Raw genomic sequence first — 22,213 nt, forward strand, 5'->3', positions numbered from 1 at the left:
GGTCTTATGCTTATTTGCTTTTAACGGGCGACGAATTACATTTTGTCATTTTCACGACCTCTATGCGTAAGCGGGGTATGGGAAAGATAGTACGCTACCGATGACAATTTGCGCTCGTCTATATCCCTCGAAGCTCATTATTATGATAATAATATGCTAGTAGTTGAACACAGTTTGATACTAGATCGAAAACGGTTGACCTATGAAATAATAATAACACTTATCTTTTTTCATTTCAAACAAAAATTAAAATAAAGCTATTTATGTGGAGTAACTTGTAAAATAAACGATCAAGTTTTCTTTAACTGCAATACTTGATACATCAAAACATTTGAAGACGGCTTTAAAAGAAGCTGAAAATTTGAAAAAAATATAGATAAAACAAAACTGAAAACTGTATAAAAGTAATAATGAAGGACTAGGCTAGTTATAATTCGTATAAATAATGATTTATATTTGTCTATTCCTGAGAGGGTAAACGGTGAACCGAGCAGTTTCAGATGGAGAGTGGTGAGCGTGGAGGATTTCCTTTTTACAATAATTGATCCGTATCGAAACGATGGGATAGTAACTTATCTTATCTTCTGAGAACACACTTACTGCACTCGGGTAATAGGAGAAAAGACAATCAGCGTCAGTTTACCACTCGGTGGCGTTTCGATTAGAACGTCTTCACTCTGGCACACCTGACAAGATGATGTTTCGAGTACCAATGGCGGCATGCTGCTGGATTTTCTTATCACTGTGGGAACTACCCGGCGCCAGGCAGGCACTCCTCGAGCGGCGGCACTTCAGCCTTGGAGCGCACGAACCAGGTATGTATTCCGAACGCCGGGAGACAGAGTGCTTTTCTACATTCTACATCATTTCTGTTGTAGGTGAACGAGTCGTACAGATTGCCGATGCTACCGCGAGCTGGTACGAGGGGCACCTGGTGGACCTTTACATCCAGTATCCGACCGAAGGTGGCGACGTGGAGCGAACGCGCCTGTCCTGCATTGAAGTGGTCATCGTTTATACGCCGTCATCGGTTCATGGTGAATCTGGCGAGGGGCTGGTTGGCCCACGGGTGCACCTCTTATCGGGTGGACCGGGGGAATCGTTCGCCGCCGTTTCCATCCAGACGCCGGAAGTTACCTTTTTCAACCACAGCACCATATTCTACGGCGTCCGCTGATACGGTGGTGAAGACGAATACAGGTGACGAATGTGATAACCAGTGATCCCACGCGAAAAAACAGAAAAGAAAGCCAGGACACAGAACAGAACATACACGGTGGCAGTTTTGTTTAAAACACACCTGTTGTGTGATTTTTGTTTTTTTTTTTTTTGTTTGTTTATTGTTAGGCCTTAATAAAGCAGATATCTTCACTTCCAGAGTAGCTACGATTTTGGAATTACCGGTGTTACGGCTGGTTATGTCCTCCGCTTTAACAGCACTTCCAAACATTAAATTTACGTTGTAGCGATTAGTGGATAGATTGAAAAAGTGTGTCGTAATGCAGCGAACGACTTTTTTTTTTTTTGTATTCCTGGTTTATGCTAATCGTTACCGTTACCTTTCTCTAGAGTGGTTTCTAAATGGTAAAATGGGGTGAGGGGGGGCCTAACCCAACGAACGTGTTTCACTAGTGGATGTTTGAGTGTGCGTTTGTATATATATTGTTGATAAGAATTGAAAAACAAAAATCTTAAAGAACCAGCGCATCTGGCTCGACTTCACTGTAGAGACATATCCACACAAAGGTTGAGATCACTGTTGCAAGTCAGAGTCTTTCTCAGAAGATCCTCGATTGCGTTTCTTAAGAAAATTTAATTTAAAAAATAAGAATAAAGATGACAGGCGAAAGTATAAAACGCTTTTAACTCCTTTGGTGGATTCCGTGGAGTTGTTTTTTTTTTCATTTTAGCGGTAGGAAAGGTACCAAACAAGACGAAATTAGATGATTCACTCTATTTAGTACGATTCTGCTGCAATGCTTACCGAAGCGAGTGTTATAAATGTGTATTAATGGAGCCTGTTGGGCCTCAAACCTGTGCGTTCTACAAAAAACGATTAAATGCGTGCATAGCCCCAAAGGCAATGATGTGTTTATGCATGCGTGAGTGTGTGTGTGTGTGTTTGGTGTATGGGGTGTACTTCCTTTAGGGTTTCTAGTCACAATAGAATTAATGATTGTATAGTATGCAGTTAGACGCTCTCGTAGGCAGACAAGCCGCGCTGACCGTGTGCTGTGATGAGGAATTCAAACCAGTCTTAGTATATATAGGTACATCACACCGTAGCACAGGGGAAAAATGGCCGCCTCCCCTCCGGCAGGATGGCACAGGTGTTTTTTTTTTTAATCTTTTGTTTTTTTGTTTTGGGAGTTCGCAGAGTAGAGCGCCTTATACGGCGCAGCTCACAGACAGAAGCGACAACGAAGCGGCCGTTAACTGACTCAAATGCCACCATACGAGGACGGCCACTTTATCTCACTCAGCGTGCCGGACCCTACTCACGCTTGTAACGGCTTTGTAATTCGTTTAATTCGATAAGTTCCCTAACTGACCGTGCAACAACCACAAATCGCTAGCTCGCTGCCTGCCCGAGCTGCGTTCAGTTGAAGTTGCAGTCTTGTCTTTCCTTCAGCGCCCAACGTTTACCCTTTTCCGCCCTACCGGCTGCATCTTCCTCTGCCAATTCTTTATCAACCACCACCCCCTCCCGCCCCATCCCATCCATTCATCTCACTACCCGCTCCCGACGTGTCTTTCGTTGGTTACAAAATAAACGGCTTTACAGTCTCCTGTTTGCATTCCGAATTTCAAACACCTTGGACGCATGTTTTACTTCTTTGTTTTATTCATGCTTTGAAATGATTGTTGTATATCAGCCTATACGGGATTAGTTTTGCAGCATTAAGATTACGCACACCCATTAAAAAGCCGTTTTTTTCTGGTTGGTTGTATTTTGTGAAATATTTCATATAGCTTTTTCAACGTTTCCAAACTTCTCCCATTCTCTTGAACTATGTTTATTTAACGCAGCCATGTTTAGTTTTTCTTTGTATAACAGAACGTATGAGTATCTTCATTGTAGATGGTATTTTGCTTTGCTTAACTTGCTGAATTGTTGTACACAGTAAACCTTATTCCCATGCATCTGTTTCTTTGCGTTGTATGAACTTTTGTGTTTTCCTCTTAAATTTCTCATTGTTGTTTGATATTGTTTCGTGTGGATTTCGATGGACACTTGCATAGCTTTTGTTTTCGTTTAATGTGCGCTAGTAACCTCACCAACTCTGTAGTGTTTGTGTGTTCAATACGATTTTGTGTTTGTTTTTTTTTTGTTTTTGTTTGTAAGTTTGTTAAATCTGCCTCCGTTTCTCCCTTTCTGTTGACTATTTTGTTCTGGTAAGTTTCGCTATTAGATGGGTTGGATTACGTCTGTTTTTTTGTTTTTCCCCTGATGTTGCATCTTACATGTTTAGTTCCTTTTTTTTGTTAGTTTTTGTATCTGTTGGTTTTACTTCTCTCCAAGGTGAAGGTGTTTTGTTACCGCTGCGGCTTACCATACTAACCGTACCGTGTGCATGCCCTCTCCCGCATGGCTTGGAGGGATTACGCACATTTAGATTATAATAGACAACTTGCATGCCCTTTTTATCCGCCCTATACCACCCTTAAGCCGAAAATGAATGAATGCTGTTCGCATTAAATACTATTATGTTGCTTGCTTTGGTATTTGGTGTTTGTTTGTTATTTTATTTTCATCGCCTTCCACTCGTTTCAATCTTTTTTCCATTATCGCGCTTAGTTGTTTGTTTTTCAAACTTGAAATCAGACCCTAAAACATGCTCAATAACAATGTTCGCCCATTTACGCTCACTCTTCTCGTTAACTCTTTTCAACATGATGCATGACAATGGAAGTAACGAGAACTTATCTGTATTCAGTTTGACGGTATGAAAATAAATTGAAACTAAAAAGACCTTAAGCTGGCCGTTCCATGAGCATTAAGCGCATGTTTAGCTATGAAATTTTATCATAGAGCTGTCGTTGTTATGCATCATACAACAAAGCATAGGGTAAAAAGATTTCTCTTGTGCTGCATCAAAACAAAGATGTACAATAAAAATTCTTCACATTTTCCACTGCCTGCGCTTTCCCCAACCCATTTTCAACTCCTACAAATATTGCTTCGTTCATGTGCCGCCATAGCTTTCGGTTAGAATATTATTATCCAATTGTCTTGTCTCACTCCTTCGCGGGATGCAGGCCTCGTCGTCCCGGGCCCTTTACAAAAATGCATCGGTGTAAAACCAATGCACAAACCCAAGGTCCCGAGAGGGGAGGCCATCCTTAGCTTAATTAGTGTGTCTCTTGTAGATACGTGTCTGTGTGTGTGTGTGTGTATCTGTGTATGCGTGTGTGTTGTTACTTGCTTCTTTTCTGTTAATATATTTACTCCATTTCCGATTTCACATGCTCCTTCGCGCTAACATTGATTGCTTCATGTTATCTTTGTTTTTATTCATTTCGTTTCAGTAATATTAAGATAAAATGGGTTTTCCGATTGCGTAATTTCATCCTCTAATATTGCTAATAACAGTAGATTAGATCCGTTTTTTAGTGGTAGTATCAAATATTCATAACAGGTTTTTTTCGTCTCTTCTTTTAAACTGTGTAAACCAGTGTAAACCTTTTTTTTACAGTGCATCATCTCCGTGACGCATACTAGCGACGCGTTTTATCCTTCGTAACAAAGTCTGTTCATCCTTTTTTTCGGAGTAGTTCTGGGTTAGTGGTTGGGTTATCATGTGTTAGTGTTTGCGTATCCGTCCAGTGTTTCGTTCCATCATATATGTTACTAATGTTACAAACCGTGGTTTTGGCAATCTCGTTTTGAACGTCGTATTAACGTGTGTGTGGCTGTGCTGCTCTTTGTGCTCGACTTCGCGTATAATGGGCGTGAGTATGAGGGATCCTGTCTTGCTCGATCCTTTTGCAAAATGGGACATTAAATGTGACAACGGTATCAACGTGCACGGACAACGAGATGATGGGTTTCGTACGGGAGACGGATGGTCTGCCAAGTAGTTTACATACATTGCTTTTAAAAACTGCGTGCATTTAACTTTCACCTTCGTTCGAGGTGCGTTTACCGGGGTGTTACACTCTCTTGTGGTTTTCGGGGGGCACAGTGTTTTTTTTTTTGTTTTTAATGTGTGTGTGCGTAAGAATGTGCTTGGGCTTGAAATTGGTAAATCCACCCCTCACCTCGTTTGATCCACCCACCGACCCCGAGCAAGGTCCTGTTCATTCTATTTGTTTTCTTTTGTTTCTGTATTTGGTGTAAATAGTTGCCGTTATGGTGTAAATATTTGTCGTTTCCCTTTTTGGTTTTCCTTTATTTCTTCTTTGCTTGTTCGGTCAAATCGAACGATAGGTTTGCAACATCCCATTACATCGCCTTCACTTTCTTTTCATTAGCATGTGTACTTATGTAAATATGTATGTGTATGTGTGTGTGTGTGTGTGTGTGTGTGTGTGTGTGTATTTGAGAGTGTTTTTGTTAAATTGCATATAAGTTGAGTATAAGTAGTATTCGGCTGCGAAATACAACGATCGGCAAAATCAGTCAACAGAATTACCTAAGTTACAAATGCTTCACAGTTGCGCCCCCTTTTTAAAGGTTTTTCTCGTAACCATCGGCCATTGAAAAAACTTGAAAAAGCTCCTAATGGTAAATTTGATTAAGTTGTTGTTTTGTTTGGTTTTGTCTTGCAAAGGTGGCATATTTTGATTGCCTTCGTTAGTGTGTCTCATTGGTTTCTGGTTTAAATCGTAGTATTTGTTTCCTTTTCTTCGTTTGGTTTGTGGACTTTAAGTATGTTTTGTGTAGTTTTTTTCCTTCTCTTGTTTTGTTAGTCGTTTCATTAGTAGATTAGCTTAATAATGTGTCATATTGCTAGAGTTATCTTCGCTATCAAGTTCAAATATATTCCACTACTATACCGCCACTAGCAAGTGAGCAGGAGAACACGAGTTTTAACGAACAATCAGAATTGGATTAAGCATTTTCTCCCCGCTCCCCCCCTAAGCAAAGCGAACCTCTTATGTTGATTGATAACTGGTTAGTTTGTTTTGTTGATTTAATTCTTGTAACGATTGTTTTCACATTATTTTTTGTCAAGAGAACATCCTGTCGGCCCCTCCCCGTAACGATGTACCCTTTTTCCTTCAATTCGTTTTCCCATTCCTCTCTTTGTGCTGCGTGTTTGTGGATCTGTTTTTTTCACTTTTGCCGTTTAAAATGATCATGGAACAATAGTGTTGCGCGCACTTTTGGTAGCACCATTTTGCTGCCGGCAGGACGTGGGATAGGGTGGAGAAGTGTTGTCAACTAGTTTGAGCTGTCTGTGTTTCGTACGTGCCGGTTGGAGCCCGTTTACTCTAATAATACTGGAGAACTGCATTTATATCCTTCCAGACGGAATAACACAGGATGTAGAAGTGAAGAGAGAAAGAGAGAGCGAGAGAGAGAAAGAGAGAAGAAGAAGAAGGAGAAGATGAAGAAGAAGAAGAAGAAGAAAAAGAAAATAGAATAAGATCGAGATAGAAAAGATTAAGTAAAATAAATCGTTTTAAAGGAAATCATATTTATCTAAACCTGTGAATAACATCAATATTACAGCAAGTACAGCCCTATTAGCTGAAAACCGCACCGAACCCCCGTTTTCTAACGCGAGGAAATGCCCCATTACGAGTTTTACGAAGTCATTTAGAGTCTTCAAGGAGCAATAGACAGTCATAGCAGTGCATTCAGTAAATGTTCATCCTAAACGTCCGAGATGTGGACCAAAAACTAGCTGACCGCCGACATTCAACAAGAAGTTATCCGGAGGGAGTTCTCCAGAATTCACTCAACATTCAGAATAGCCGAGAGCTGGTCGAAATCTTGGCCGATGGGCGGCTGGCAACTTTGTCGATTAACATGTAATGACGCAACAACGTGGACAAAATGTCGGTATAACAGTTACTTATGCCGTAACCTTCTTGCGGTTACTTCGGGGCACAGAATGATTGGGTTTTTGCTGGTTAATTGCGTTTTAACTACCTGTTCAAGGCGCCTCCTCGCAGGTTGCGCCGTCGAGCATGCTACTGGCCGCAGAAGCTGGTGCAAACAAACGACACAACAACCTAGAGAAACTGCGCTCGCAAAACGGCTAGCCGAAGGCGGCTGGGGGCCTCCCGTAACGCCGTTACAACAAATAAATCACACCCGGGTTCAAATCAGTACGAATAGCACGCTGCTGCGGTTGAGTTCGATGTGGTGCTCGGTGTCGTAGCAGTACGACCGCTGCGGGGTCTGGTCCTCCGCCCGCGGATCGTCGTTCGGTTAATCGCCGCCTAAACTGAGCGCCTGCACAATCCGCGGGTCCGCCTTGCTGCCCTCGCGGAACTCCTCCAGCGTTAGCCGGTCGTCGTGGTTCTTGTCCATCTGGTCGAAGATTTTGTCTACCCGCTTCTGCGGCGTGTTGTCGTCCTCGGTCTGTGGCTGCTGACCCTGCGAAACACACACACACACCCGCCCAAACGCACGCACCATATCAGTAGGAAGCTTCATCAGGACTTAAGTTCAGGCTGCGGGAGAACCAACTTACCACCATCTGGTATATTGCGTCCACAATGTTGTACATCTCGTCGCGCGTTATGAAACCATCATTGTCGACGTCGTATAGCCGGAAAGCCCCTGCAAAGGAAGGAACGTGGAAGGAAGAAGGTGAGCTCCCAGTTTGCCACCACCGACAGGGACCTCCGCACTACTTACAATGCAGCTTCTCGTCTAGGTTGCCCCGCGAAGTAATCGACAGTGCCCGAATGAACTCTTCGAACTCTATGGAACCGTCCTGTGGAGAACAATGGATATAGAATAGGTTTGGTTTTGTACAGCTGCTTGTAGTCGTCTTAAGCTACATCTCGTAATATTTACAACTCTACGATGCGCTACAGCATGTAGCAGAGGACTACCTAGTCCCACAAATTGAGAAAAGTTGAGGTTCTGTACGAGTGCAACTCAACCGCTGCATACAATACCGCTGAACGGTTATTCTCTGACATACATCGTCCCTTGAACTAAACGCTACGTTTGGCAAACTTCTAACTGGATTTGTTCGATTCAGGTGAACTTGTTCATAGTCCTCTGTGGTAGCGCCCCAACAAACATTCGTTTCGTGCTCGGCTTGCGAGGTTAATTATCTCTGACGTGCTGCGTTTTCCCGATACACCAGACAGCGTTAATAACCGATCAATATTTTGAGCGCTGCATCCATGGTTACAGAGTGTTTGAAAACGGAATGATAGGCAGAGGACGTGAGACAACGATATATGTTTTCCCAGGGATGTGTCAAAACAATGCTAGTATATTAACTGGCTGTTTCCATCACTGTAAGCTCCTCATAACCAACGTGGAGGTACAAACCAACACCGGAGTCGTCTTCTTGGAGCCCCAATCATACTTTTCGAAGAACTAACTTCTCTACTCGCAATTCCAAAACAACCTTAAAATTGAACTACTCCTACAATTTACTTGCTTATCTACAGCGCTATCCTATTTCTGTTCGTAAATCGCAAGTTTGAAGGACTTTAACTTGAGTTTCGCTATCAGATCGAACACGACTGACAGTCCATAGTCCTTCGTGCGAGATGATCCAAAATGGTTCCACACAAAATAGAAGGAAAGCGCTCACTAAAGGAACTGTTGCATGTTTTTTTTGTGGAGGCGAGGCCCCGTTCTATGCCATCACTCAAATGTACTCGAACCGGTGCTCGTTCCACCAGGGAGCGGTAGCTGGCAGCAGACCGTCTATAGCCGAAAACGCCACGTCAACGGCGGAGGTTGGTCTTGCGTGTGCCTGACACTTTGCGTGACTTGTTGATACCCGCCATCCGACGTCGTTGCCATCCGAAGCTGAGGTCGAGGATCGGGCCAGGGTAGGCCCGCATGCAAATGTCCGCGGGGCGAGCCTAATTCCTTTACCGAGTTCGTGAATTAGTTTCATTTCACCAGTTCGTGCGGTTCGTGCTTACTATGTCGTGACTAGCAGTTGGTAATGCCTGATTGTACCTTATTGCTTGTCAAAAGTTCGTAATAACAATCCCTCGCTTCCTCTCTCTCTCTCTCTCCCTCTCTCGCTCCAGTTTGATTTATTTGTTGCATTCAACCTGTTGCAGGTACTACCTATTCGGTGGAACTTCAGCTTCAGTGACTGTTGTGCCAGTCAGCGGTTATACACCCCGGTGTGGCCCTGGCTAGACTCCTCCAGATTCGCGCTGGCACCATGCACATAAATAATAAATATGGATAGTTTCGACGGGTCGTTGCATGTCAGTCAGACACACCAACAGCTAGTCAAACCATTCCCGAAAACAACACGAAATGTACTTACGTTATTCTCATCGAACACTCTGAACACAAGCGAGGCAAATTTGCTGGGATCACCCTGGGGGAAGAATTGTTTGTATATCTTGATGAAACCCTGCGGAAGATAGACAGGAAGCAAGCGCACAGATTTGAAGCAACGGTTGTTGGTGTACCTCTCGCGCAACCCTTACCTGCTCTGTTAGCAACCCGTTCGGGCAGTCCTTCAGAAAACCTTTGTGCCATTGCCGGATTTCTTTCTCTGTAACTGTGAAAAGGAAAGGAAACACCGTTAGCGAACAATGGGATATATCTAATCTTTCGACATGTATCAAATTAGAACTTCGGAACCAAGGCACGTTTCCTCAATGTCTCCTACAGCCCTTTCCCTTTTGACACAGTAGAGTACCACCAGGTCGGAGTTCGGCTGCGGTTCCGGTAGTTAACCGAACTAGAGAGGGCTTTATCCCATCACGCCGTTATGGTACTCACAAGGTTGGAATATGCTGAAAACCCCAAAATTGTCGAGGGTAAAGGGTCGATCCAGGGTCCTTTCCCCAACCTCGAGGCTTGCGGCGACGTTAAGATTGGGATATACAAATTTGACGAACCAGATGTGTTTCATCAGCCGCAGCAACCGGAAACACGCGCCCCCAGGGGGGGCAAAACCGTTGGCGTGTCAATTTAAATTTAATTTAAAAATTCAACGTATAACCCCTGCGGACGTTGCCTTTAAAGCCGTCGCTTTAATCGTAACACTTTCGGATGGAACCGTCGTTGTAACGTTGGCTGCAGCATAGAAGCTTCGGTGTAATTAGCCGAGCGACCGAGTGTGAGGTTAGGGTTGACGGAAGCCGTGACGGCTTCGATAGGGGTGCTTTGCGTGGATTGTGGATTCGCCTCCGAAGACGCGACAGCGATGTAAGTAAGGGTTGCCATTTTATAACTCGCTTGCACACTTACGCCATTTTAGTTGACTTACGAAAACTTGAGTGCGCTATCGCCAACCCCGGCTGCGAGCGGTGAAACTTCGCTACGACGCCGTTGCAATCACCACTCTATGTGTGTGTGTGTGTGTGTTCCAGGACGTGCCAGCGCGTTTATGGCGCTTGTTTGCCGGAGCGCGGAAGACATCGCCATTATTCGGTAATTATTTTTTTAATATCCCTTTATTTCCGCTGCCCGGATAGCGATAACGAGACGCCACTCAAGCAAGCTAAACCCACCCCATAACCCGGAGTGTATTATCCCCCCCACCCTCTCCAGAGCTCGTAAACATGTTGTCAGCTGCGGGTGTGGATGCAAACCGCACTTTTAAAATAGTTCCGTCGTTGCAGGATCGAATCGAAGCGTCGGGGTTTTGATTGAAATCGACTTTTACTTAACGCGAAGTGAAACCAACAAACACAACCACACAGCGCCCTAAAGCACTAAAGCACTATGCGGGCGAGCGACGGCCACCTCGAAAGCATTTACCACCCTTATTTTCCTCTTCTCGGAACCAATATTTCAGGCTTCGCTTTTTATAGCGAGCACACTAAAACCCGGTCGCCACCCATTTGCGGGAAAGTTGATGGAAGTGTGTGCCCCATCGGTATATAGTGTCCACCGGAAAGGATTGAAAATGGGGGTCGGGGGGATGTCCTAAGCGTGCGTCATCGCGTGGCGTGGACCACAAACAAAACCGGACGAAAGTGTGTGCGAGTTCGAGGACGAACTTTTCCTGTCTTCATTAACGGTGTGTGTTTTTTTTTGTTGTTGCGTTTCGTTTCGTTCTCTTAGTGGACGTGGCGGCGATGACAGTTCAATCACGGTGCCCTGGAGTTCGGGTGCGTTATGAATCTATCTCCGCGTCGGGTGGGAAATGGGGCATCCGGAAAGGAAAGGGCGAGATCACGCGGAGAGAGAATGGAATCGGAAAGAAAAACGGCACGAACCGTCGGGTGCTGCGGCGTTAAAACTTTGGGCGGCGTAAATCTGCCTATCCTACGCCTTACCCCCCCACCCCTTCCCCCACCCAAACACCATTTTCCGCCCAAGGACACCCAGAATCAATCATAAGTTTTATAACACAACTCAGCCCTTCGGGCGCCACGATGACATAAGAAAGTCACCGAACTTTTTCCTCCCTGCTTCGGGCTGGAGGGAAAGGAAAGCAAATGATTACGGAAAAGCGACCTCGATGAAGGAGTTGTAATCAGTTGGTTGCCGGGCGGTAGAGCAAAAAAAACAAAAAAATGAAAACATATGCTGCGCTGGTCAAACCGAACACTGTTGCATTGACTGAGGGGTCACTCACGTGTGCGTCGGGTTGAGTAGAAGTCAAGTCGCACGGCGTAAATATGACGCCCACCGTTCTCGACCCATTCAATAAACGTTTCGTGCGGTTTGGGGGGAGGAGTTGGAGTTTTTCCGGCCGACCCTGGCCTGCTTCCGGTGCTTCCACACACGGCCCCACTCTGGCGTCGAAAAAGGGGATTTTGGGGTCACTCAAACCCAACCCCCCCTCGCCCTCCCCCCAAGTGGCCCCATTTCCCAATCCCCCCACCCTGTTCCGTGGTGTGAATTAATTACAGCGGCACAATGGGACCCGGGAGTTGCTGCTGGCGGGCAAACAATTTCCAACTCCGGAAAATTACCACCTGAGGAACATTCCGGAGCCCGTCGGGATCGGTCCAATCATTCGCGCGGTTTTTCCACCACCAAACCATCGCGTTTGCCTGCGTGGTATTTTGACAGCTGCAGCGAACGCGAACGCACGCACAGCGCTGTTGACTTTCAAACTACCCACGTTTGCTGGCGGCGAGCAGATTAATTGAAATTTCAGTGCTCCGAGCCAGCGTTGGAAAACTTGAACGTTTGGCTTGGGAAAACAATCTGCCTTTCCGAGCCAAAGAAAAACTATAACAGCACCAAGCTCGCTGGAAGGTGGTAAACTTTTGCTTCTGCAATTTAAACTCCAGGGAAACCATATCGGTGTATTGGAAATAGAAATTATAAAAACAAACCATTTGACCGCAACAACTATTGCATTTAACCAAACGATTGTGTGCGCTGTTGCACCAATCTAATTTTCCATCTAATTCCATGCCGAAAGCGACACGACGGGCGTGAACAACCATGCGCCTCCATCGGGGCGCCTCCATTGCGTGATTTTGAAAATTCCAAACCAATAGAGTGCAGCAAAGTTTCGATTGCAGAAAGCAAAAAGTGCGTTTTCCTCTCACATAAACAAGAAAAACAACAACAACAACAGCGTGTACATTGCAATACACAATAAATTTTCCATTTCCGGATACGGAAAAAGGGGTTCGAAGGAAATTTTATTAAAGCACGTTGCAAAGCATTTTACAAAGTATAAAACACATTTTGTAGGTCCAGCTGATAGCCATTATATTACACTTAAAGATCTTATAGCCCCTGCCAACCAACATACAAACAATGTTTTTATTGTTTGCGACCATTTTGCATGGAACACGATGAATTATTGTGGGTAAAGCTCTATAACTTTGCAACGAAACGTCATAAAATGCTGAAAACTGAGGTATATTAGGGTAACGGTACCAATAGCGGTGCACTTAGTAATGTAACTACAATATGCCGTAATTTATAAGTGTTAAGAACACAATATTTTACATATTTGTACCAAATATGATCGAAACATGACTTTTATTCTGAAAAACATCTATTTTCACCGTAAACCATTAAAAATACACGAAAAAAGCGTATATTACTTCCGAGCTGGTTGCTCCTATAATGGTGGTATGGTTCCTATAGTTGTGGTATCGTGTTCCTATAGTGGTGGTAATGCTTGGAAATTACTGAATATATTTTGACTGTGACTTATCTTTTAAGCATATTTAAAACAGACCGACCAAAATATTCATAGACCTCTCATAAACCAATGTATTTTACAGTGATTTATAGCCTTAATGAAATCATGGCATACCTGATAAATTCTTAAAAAATCCAGCATATTAGTTCAACCTGTTTGGAAAATATTAATTTTGGAGCCTTCATTTATTACGGAATGAGAAGGTTTATCTTTTAAACACTCCGCAGAATATCAAAGAACATTTCATAGAAGAACAAATATCTCCATTGTATTTATTTCGTCGTAGAGCGGAGACTTTTATTCCACTACATCCACTATTGGTACTAGCACCACTATAGGAGCACTTACCCTATATCGTTGTATAAAAACATAACGAACATGAAAAATAGGGAAAGTTCGTATAAAAATGGTTTTATGCACATTGAAAATCGTAAAAAACAATGGTTTTCCACTTTTCTTCTCGACAACTGCAACCATTCGCTTGGACTTCTCGCAACGTAGCTATCAATTTTAAAAGTAGCAAAATGTATCCGTGTACACCCGGGATTTGTAGACATTGTATTAGGGTTAATGCCGGACCGCGACCAGAACGAGAATCCCACACATGTGCGTCGGAGTAGCAAAAGCCATAAAAAAAAAAAAAACATACATGTTTGGAGGCGGTGCTCGCTGCTAAAAGCTTTTCGATCCGACATTTGATACCGAGCTAATAAATATTTCGCTCCCGTGAAGGGTTTGCCACGAGCCGGCCGGGCAGTGATTTTGATTCGGAATAAAAGGTACCTATGGTAGATCCTATTTGAGATGCCCGGCATTGGTCGGCGACTGAGGCGCATTACGTGAAAAGCCGAGCTAAGCTTTTAAGCGTGCGTCACATGATTTTCCCTCCCTACCCCGTGCGCCTCCAACTCAGTGAAGTGCGGTCTGCACTTTTGCATCGACCAACAAGGCAGTGGAAAACAACCGGGCAAAAGGTAGTCCCATGACATCTCGCCAAGGTGTCTCTGGCACCTGTGCAACGGCATTGGGTGGATAAAACTACTTGATACTCACAGTAGGTGGCTGTCGTCAGGCGATCGATGGTGTCTTGTTTTAGTTTGGAGTTTTTTTTCCCCATGGCTGCTGCGTCGCCGATGACAGAGTGGACGTTTCGTGCGGTGGATTAGATTGGGCTGGACCCGGCTTGCTGTACGCGCGTTTCGCGCAGCTTCCACCAAACAAGGGTCTCCCTGTTGTGCTTCACAGTTTACGAAAACACACACGCACACACGCACACACTGCACAAACACTCGTCACTCGTGTTACACCTTTTCTCGGACAACTCTGCTAATGATAACCGGTTAGTGGGCACCTGGGCGATGAGGTAAGTCTTCTTGAGTTTGGTATCTCCTGCAAGAAAGAAAAGGATAAGTCTTCTTTAAACGAGCTTTTGATCTATTTTTTTTTCTTTATTTCATTATTAGATGTTGAATTTGTTGTTTGTTTTACTTATAGAAACTTCCACGGCACGTTCTTCGAGCTTCTGGGTAAAATGCAGGGTTCAAAGTTCCACTTCCAGTTTCCAATTTGATAACGATTTTAACAAATGTAAAAATATCATTGTTTTTGACAGAATTGTACACACTACGGGGGTTTTTTTGTCATCTCAGAAATCTTCCAACAAGATTCTTTCATTCGAGATTCATTCGCCTTTATTTCGTTACCTTTGTGTGAATCTCTAGCGTTGCCTTTAGAGCGTTATGAATGTTTAGCTTTTCTTTAATCCTTCTCAAACTATTAACATGTGTTGTGTTTCGGGCTTAAAGGGTGTTTTACATTAATGGTTAGTTGGTTTTCCAAGGGACAAGTTCATTTCCCACAAATTTAAACTTGGTAAGGCTGGTAAATACTTCGATTGCTGGTAAAGAGATGTAAAATCAACTTTACGGTGCTAATGCAACATGGTCATGTTGAAATACAATATAACCGCTTTGGTGAACAGAGGAAAATGTATTTCTGCCGACGTTTGGCAGAGGAGGAACATATCTACGTAATGTCTTACGCCTTTACAAGGGAATAGCCATGCGTTTCTTTTATTCTTTCTTTCAATGCTTAGATGACGTTTCTTCCTTAGTACAGGACAAAGAAGGTAGCCGAACGTTTGAAAGTGAACTCCTCTCGCCAGAAACCGGGCAGGATCTAATTCGTTCCGGCACTAATTTTGAGTAGGCAATCTGTAGCGATCCACAACGCTGCTCGGGTCGGATGGGAATTAATGGTTAAAGCTCACCAGCAACTCCTACACAGGGCACTCGATGATTCACCTTTAAACACCGCAAAAGACGAAAGACCGGGCCCAACACAATCTCGCCCCGTCCAGAAAGGCACGCAGCTAGTTACCGGCACGGTTTCGGTATGCGTAGGGTGTATGGTTTTTCGCTAAAAGCTGAACGGGCGGCCCGTTTCGCCAGTCCGAATGTCAGCTATTTCTGCAAGTACCGGCTCCCGGGTAGCGTGCGGCTACGTGACTTATTTGCACCCCCTGCCCCCTGCCTCTCCCTTTTGCTCTAGGCACTTTCAATTCCGGCCGCACCGTTGGGGAAGCACGGCGACACTCGGAGCATATTAAACTTGTGCTTTTCCGCCTTCCCGCGGACGCACACACACACACACTTTTATCGTTCCATTGATACCGAAGCTCGGCGGCTAGCTTTTGGACTTTGGGCCGATAAGATTACGTATGTGCATGCGATTCGCGTACGGCGTCGTCGGAGCGCGATTTCCGGATTTCGACCGGATATACAGCTCGCTTCGATTCTGCCGCTCCGTTTTGCGGGGAAATTAATCCCATCAGCACATAGCGACGTCCTAGCCGTTATATACTGGCCGTTATACACACAGTAATACAGGGTTTCAATCTATTTAATGGAACATTTCACAAACATGGGATATTTTCCATCGGTTGAGAGAACTTTGCAATCATATAGCGGAATGTGGCAGACAGCTAGGGGAATCGTGCAAACCCACTGGGGAACGAGCTCCTAGCCTCACAAAACTCATCACATCGTTTATCTGTCAAGAAATGATACAACTATCAATAATTTAACATTTGAAAATCATATATAGGTTGTTTTCTTCAACTAAAATACAACAACATTTTACAGACTTTTCAGCTTTTTTTCCACTTATTACGAACGGTTCAGTCAAACAATCGATCCGCTGAGGTAAACTTGAAGTTTATCGTACCGAATGCGCCGCTTGACGCTTGAGTGTAAACAAGTGGGTTGGAAAAAACAAAGGTACAAACTTCAATTGAATTAATAGAGGAGTAAAAATACACAGTAATCAATTTACTTGTCTTGCGTGAACGTAGCGCCGTGGATCAAAGTACACAAACAAATGACAACAAACAAGGGCTTTTGTGAGGTTGACAACATGCTTCGCTAACCGGTTGCAAAGCTCTCTGTTTGGTAGGCACATTTCGCTTAGCTGTTTGACACATTCCCCTATATGATTGTAATGTTCTCTCTACCGGTTGAAAACATTCCCTACGCTTTTAAAGTGTTCTCTCTACCTATTGAAACATTCCATTATATGCATTGAAGCCCTGTAACATGGTTCTCTATTCCGAGAACTCCGCCTAAACTAGTTGGTCGAGTCAGAATTAACGTGATGATGTGGTTTGAGCTTGCTAAGGAAAAGTTACTGCGATACCGAAACTCAGTGTTGAGGAACTCGTTAGCCGACCTGCAGTCGTTAGTCGGCTTTTTGGCGTTCCCAAAGGACTCCGCTTTATTGCTCGCGTACGACGTTCCCGGACGCGCTGTTGGGCGACCTGGGCCGCCACATTATAACGCCCCTTTGAATGCGCCAACCTGTTTTTTTTTTTTGGCGTGCTTATCGGGCGCGCCAGGGTAAAAGTATGACGATGAACTCACGCACACCGCATGCACAGACGTGACGTGCAAGGGATCATCCAACCAGCTCCCCCCTCCCCAATCGCCCCCCCCCAAAACACCCAGGGGTAAAGGGAGGGAAAGAAACCACGCCTTTAGCCAACCAGCAGCTCGACTACGGCACGCATTATCGACGCACTATTGGTAATCTCACGCGAATCCGTGAAATTGCAATGCCTAGGCTTTCTTCCTCCACCCCCCCCCCCCTCCCCCCCCGCGCCCCCTTTCCGGAAGATGCCGGCGAATGATTTCCTGGCGTAGGCCACAGGGGGTGGGAAAAAGATAATTTTAGCCCCCCCCCACCCCCGGTGAGATGTTTAGTTTGCGAAACATTAAAGCAGCAGTTTGGTATGAAACAACGCTCGGTACTCTCTCTCTCTCTCTCTCTCTTGCACTCACTCTTCAGCAGGCGAAAGCACACGCCGAGATCGGTTAGATAATTTAACGCGATTAAAAGCAAACACCCCTTTTTTCTTTGCGCTGGTGTGGTTTCGTTTCACTGTCGAAAAGCCGCCCAACTTTCCCACCTTTTTCCTCCACCTCCACCGCGGAATGGCCCAACGGAGGGGGAGTCTCCTAGCCGGTGCTCACGTGCTGCGAAATTCTTCTAGAAGCAAGCGTTCGCCCATTTTAACTACCCGGCGGGATGTGTTGTGCGGGCCGAAATGTGTGTAAGTAGTTTCCGTATTCGCCCCCCCCCCCCCCTCATATAGCAGGCGTGTAAAGCTACACCGGACCAGGGAGGGAATGTGCCGTGAAAATACATAATGAAGGAAAACCAAAACCCGTTCATTTGTGTGCATTTTAATGGAAAATTAATGCCACTAGACGGGTTTGAGGGGGGGGGGGGGGGGGGGGGGGGGGGGGGGGAATTATTAATAGGTTGCACGAGCGAGAACTGCAACGGGAGCATTAGAATGAACGTGTCAAGTTAGTCCCTTTCCCCATCCTCCCCTTTTCGACCCGAAAGTCCCCGAAAACCGTGCTGCGGGGTGAAAAAGATGAAAGGAAAAACGATGTCATTTGCAATTTCGGCCGAAACGAACGAGGAAAAAGCGCTGGTGGGAGGGGGTGAAAAAGAAAAATGGGATTTCAAAGTTTTCCGTGAGATATTATTCCTCCCACCTCGCACGATGTGTCGACTTTTATACTCGTTAAAATTCCTTTTTTCCTCCTCCTCCTCCTCCTCCTGCTTCCCACCCCCAACCCCTTCTGGGGGGGGGGGGTTCATATTCTCTCGTGCGCAGCCTGTTGCATAATTCGATCACAGGACCGAAAGTTTTGTTTTCATGAATGGTGTCATGCCACACTCGATACCTGCGTTCGAGTGCACCTTTGCACCAGCTGTCTCGCTCTGGCGCGCCCGTTTTCCAGCGACGGCGATTAAAGGTCGCTCGATCTGGGACTTCCTGGGATCGGACCGGAAATTACCGGGACGTGAGGTTAAAAGAAAAAAAAACACACACACATTGAATGCGCCCATAACGGAGGCCTTCTTTGAACGCCAAGAATCAGCTCGGCTTGCACGAATGCGCGCGAGAAAGGGAGGGAGGGGGAGAGGAAAAAGAAATCATTCAGTAAATAGTTGATGAAGTTGTGTAACTAGTTATCAAAGCAGGCTCCAAGCGATGCGTGTGTTTGTCGCTGCACGCTAGAGCTTGTGGTTCCTCCGACGTTTTGGGCATCGGTTTTTTTAGACTTTGTGCATCCCTTTGTCGACATTTTTTAACAAACAACAGGATCTCGCCCCGTGCTCGCTGCAGCTGCAGCGCTTGACTTCTTGTTGGAAGCTACCGTTTTTCCACCCTCCATTTGGTCCGGAAGGGGAAAGGATTTGTGCCCCGAGACATAGCCGCGGCGTTCGCGGTGGAACGATTTTCCGCCCGCCTCGGTCGGTCCTTATGTAACCAGGAGTTCAACGCACAAACATACTTACCCACGTACGCGAGGCACTCAACCTAGACCCACACCGACACGCACGAACGCATGCTCGCAAAACCACAAAGGACGCACGGCCTGACGTGGACTCGATGGCAACCCCGAACCACGGACTGCTAGCGGTCCGGCGGGGGGTGGAGGGAGGGCGAACGAGCCGGAATACACACCACGAGCACCGCGAATAACAATGTACTGCAACAACAAGCGACTCCAACAACGACAACAGGGGGGGGGGGGGAAACAATGTAAGCGGCTGGGTAAACAACACTCCCAAAAACTATCACGCGCGCTCTCGTGGACGTCTGAAGTCTGGAGGGAGCTGTCTTGGGTCCTGTGTTCGTGCTACCGAGCTACTGAACGCTGGGTCAGTAGGTGGATTTGGTTTGGCTGATGGGCTGAGCAGGTTGGTTGTAGAGGCTCCACGGTCCCACGACCACGGCAAAGCCTACAGCGGCACCGAGGTGTCAGATCAGATGTTCTGCTCCTGAGACCCAAGGACCTAGGCGTCTATAGGCGTGGATGGCGCGCTTTTGGTACAGAAAATGCCCCCCGTTCGGCCGGGGACTGGGAGTCTTGTGGGACGTGTGTGGCCACCTGACACTGAACGCACCGTCACTAACTGGGCAAAACTTCCACACTCATACGCGCTACTACACCAGCGGGTGGCACCTGCGATGCGGCCGATTACTGGGCAAGAACTGGCGACGCACGGTGCGAAGAACCTCCGACGACACGCAGATCCTGTGTCCCGTGGCATTCTGAAAGCCGTCGCCAGCGGAACCAGCTCGTGCTCCCAGGACACGGCTGGAGCGCTCGCGGATGGGCTGAGATCCCCGCGCTAGGTCCTTGCGCGGTGAGTGCTGGTTCCCGCGCTCCGGCAGGCGAAACAAAGCCCGCCCCCCCTCGAAGCCTTCACGGTCGCGGAGTCTGCGCAACATGGCCGCTGACGAGCTACGGAAGGGATACGTGTACGAGAGCGACATGACAGCTATATTGGCGACCACGTTTCGCATACAGCCAAAGCGCTCACACCGCGAGCTGTATAGCTGTATCGTCGCCGCCGCCGCTCCGGGAAATTTTCCAGCCAGGGTTGAGGTTCCGGTGCGCGCGAACAAAGCGCGCGTGTTTTCGGCTTCGTCGGCGTCGGCCACTCTTTCCGGCGGCACTCGAACCCAAAGGGCTCGCGAGAGTGCTCGAGCTGCGTGCCGGGTTACATCCGGGACGGCTCGGTTCCTCGAGCAAGCAAAACCCCCTTATAGCAGGTGGGGCGGGGCAGCAGGCGGAAGTAAATTCAAAGACCGACGAGGGGGGGGGGGGGGACGAAATATACGCGTTACATAACGCGCGTGGCAGGATTCTTTCTCGCACCGCTCTTGGGTGGAATGAAAACGAACGGCTAATCGGGTTGAACGAAGATGAATGAAAACGCACACGTGCACTGCATTCATTCAGTGGGAGGGGGAGGGGGGATGCTGGTCAGTCGGCAGCCAGGCAGCGTTGAGCACAGCTTCGCTGCTACGGATGTTTACTGCACGTACCCGATACGCCTTGAGTAAGAGAAACGATTGTGCTGTACACCGAGATTGTTCGTTCTACTCAAAGCCGCCATCCTCTACCAATCTGCTGCTTGGTTAAGCTGCACAGCAGCTCATTGCGTGAAGGTAACGAAAGGATGCGGGATTGTTTTGAAATAAACAAGTTGCATAACTTCATAGCCCCCGTCCGGGCATGCCGGAGATGGTACGATAATAAGATTGCATCCGGACTTGCATCATCCACACACTCGTGCCACATATTGGAGATATTAAATGCATTTCCCTCGTTACTGATTTATCAGCACTTTTGCTGTCCCTTGATTTCATTCAATAGTTCATGAACATTGATTGTAATAAAATCGAATAAAAACGACGCTGGACAATCGTTCCGCCGTAACGAAACAAAAAAAAAATCACGCAACCTGTTGAACACACCGCGAGAAACACATTATTCCTGCCAACGCGATGCCATCACGTACCTTCTAGCTTTTCTGTCCGGTAATTGGATTTTTATGTTAACGTACCCGTGCATGTTTATTTTCAGCCGTGGTTGAGTGGTTTTTAGTTCGGCTACTCAGGGAACGCGCCATTGTAGGGATGAAAAGCTGTTAAAAGATACGTTTTGCAACGTGTCGTTATATTTTTGCTGGCAGCGGAACGCAAGGGACTGGATAGATGAACTTTAAACACTTGGTGCATTGCAAAACTAAAAAGTGTAGTATGAATTTGGGGAAGACTGCACTGAAAACCACCGTTACGCCAAGGAAGAGAACTACGAACTGTTTGTTTTTCAATAATCATACATTTTACATTTTATAAAACTAAGTCGATTCAGTTAAACGTATTAAAACGCACTTGAAAGAGGAAAAACAACAATCTAATTTAAGACTGTAACGGTTTTATCTTTCGTATGTTTTCTATCGATAAAAAGTGGTTTACGGTTAGAAAAAACCATTAGCTACTTGTAGTGAGGTAGAAACAAAATTCCTTTTAGTTTTACGTACACAAGCGAAAAATCTATTATATGATGTTCAGTTTTGTATTTACGTTTGATAAAATTTATTAAATTATAGCATTTTGAACATAGACGGTTAAATTGACTGCTTCTGAGCCGCTGGTTATCTTTTACCTCGGAACTAACGTATCAAACATTTGTGAAACACAAAGAATGTTAATGCTGATTAACTGGAAAGCCTTTTTTTTATCTGCAATTGTATTTGGCAGCGTAACACAACACGTGCAGCGTCGAAACCTTTTTTTTTTATCCGTAGCACAATAACCTTAAACGGGCTTGAACATTACGCTATATGCGAGAAAAAGTTTTGAACTTATTCAGACAGCTCTATATTCGTTTTAGATTGTTGAGTACCATCGTTTGGATTCCTCCTAGTAGTAAATTAATTTTTACCGACTTAATTTATTTTCAAATTTAAATTTATTTTATAGTTGCGCTATAATTATGGTACGTAAAAATAACAAATCGAAGATACCGGCAATTGTCACAATAGTGACAGCTGGAAATAATTCCAATTTCAATTGGTGTTTACCAGCGTTGAATCAAAGT

General features: G+C 45.5%; 1 protein-coding gene across 1 annotated transcript; it reads right to left on the reverse strand.

Moving 5' to 3' along the window:
* Positions 1–7,384: 7,384 nt before the first annotated feature.
* On the reverse strand, positions 7,385–14,358 carry LOC131290799 (frequenin-1). The gene is made up of 6 exons (XM_058319976.1): positions 14,295–14,358; positions 9,601–9,674; positions 9,435–9,524; positions 7,817–7,895; positions 7,650–7,738; positions 7,385–7,552 (listed from the first exon to the last, which is right to left on the reverse strand). The coding sequence occupies exons 1-6, from the start codon at positions 14,356–14,358 to the stop codon at positions 7,385–7,387; spliced, it is 564 nt and encodes a 187-aa protein (XP_058175959.1).
* Between the last annotated feature and the right edge of the window lie 7,855 nt (positions 14,359–22,213).

This window comes from Anopheles ziemanni, chromosome X (genome assembly GCF_943734765.1).
Source record: "Anopheles ziemanni chromosome X, idAnoZiCoDA_A2_x.2, whole genome shotgun sequence".
Lineage (NCBI taxonomy): Eukaryota > Metazoa > Arthropoda > Insecta > Diptera > Culicidae > Anopheles > Anopheles ziemanni.

Excerpts from the sequence above, each read along its gene's own strand:
- LOC131290799 (XM_058319976.1), bottom strand. The coding sequence starts at position 14,358 with ATGGGGAAAAAAAACTCCAAACTAAAACAAGACACCATCGATCGCCTG. Across the intron at positions 9,675-14,294 it reads CCTGACGACAGCCACCTACT|TTACAGAGAAAGAAATCCGG; the intron begins GTGAGTATCAAG and ends TCCTTTTCACAG. Across the intron at positions 9,525-9,600 it reads ACGGGTTGCTAACAGAGCAG|GGTTTCATCAAGATATACAA; the intron begins GTAAGGGTTGCG and ends TATCTTCCGCAG.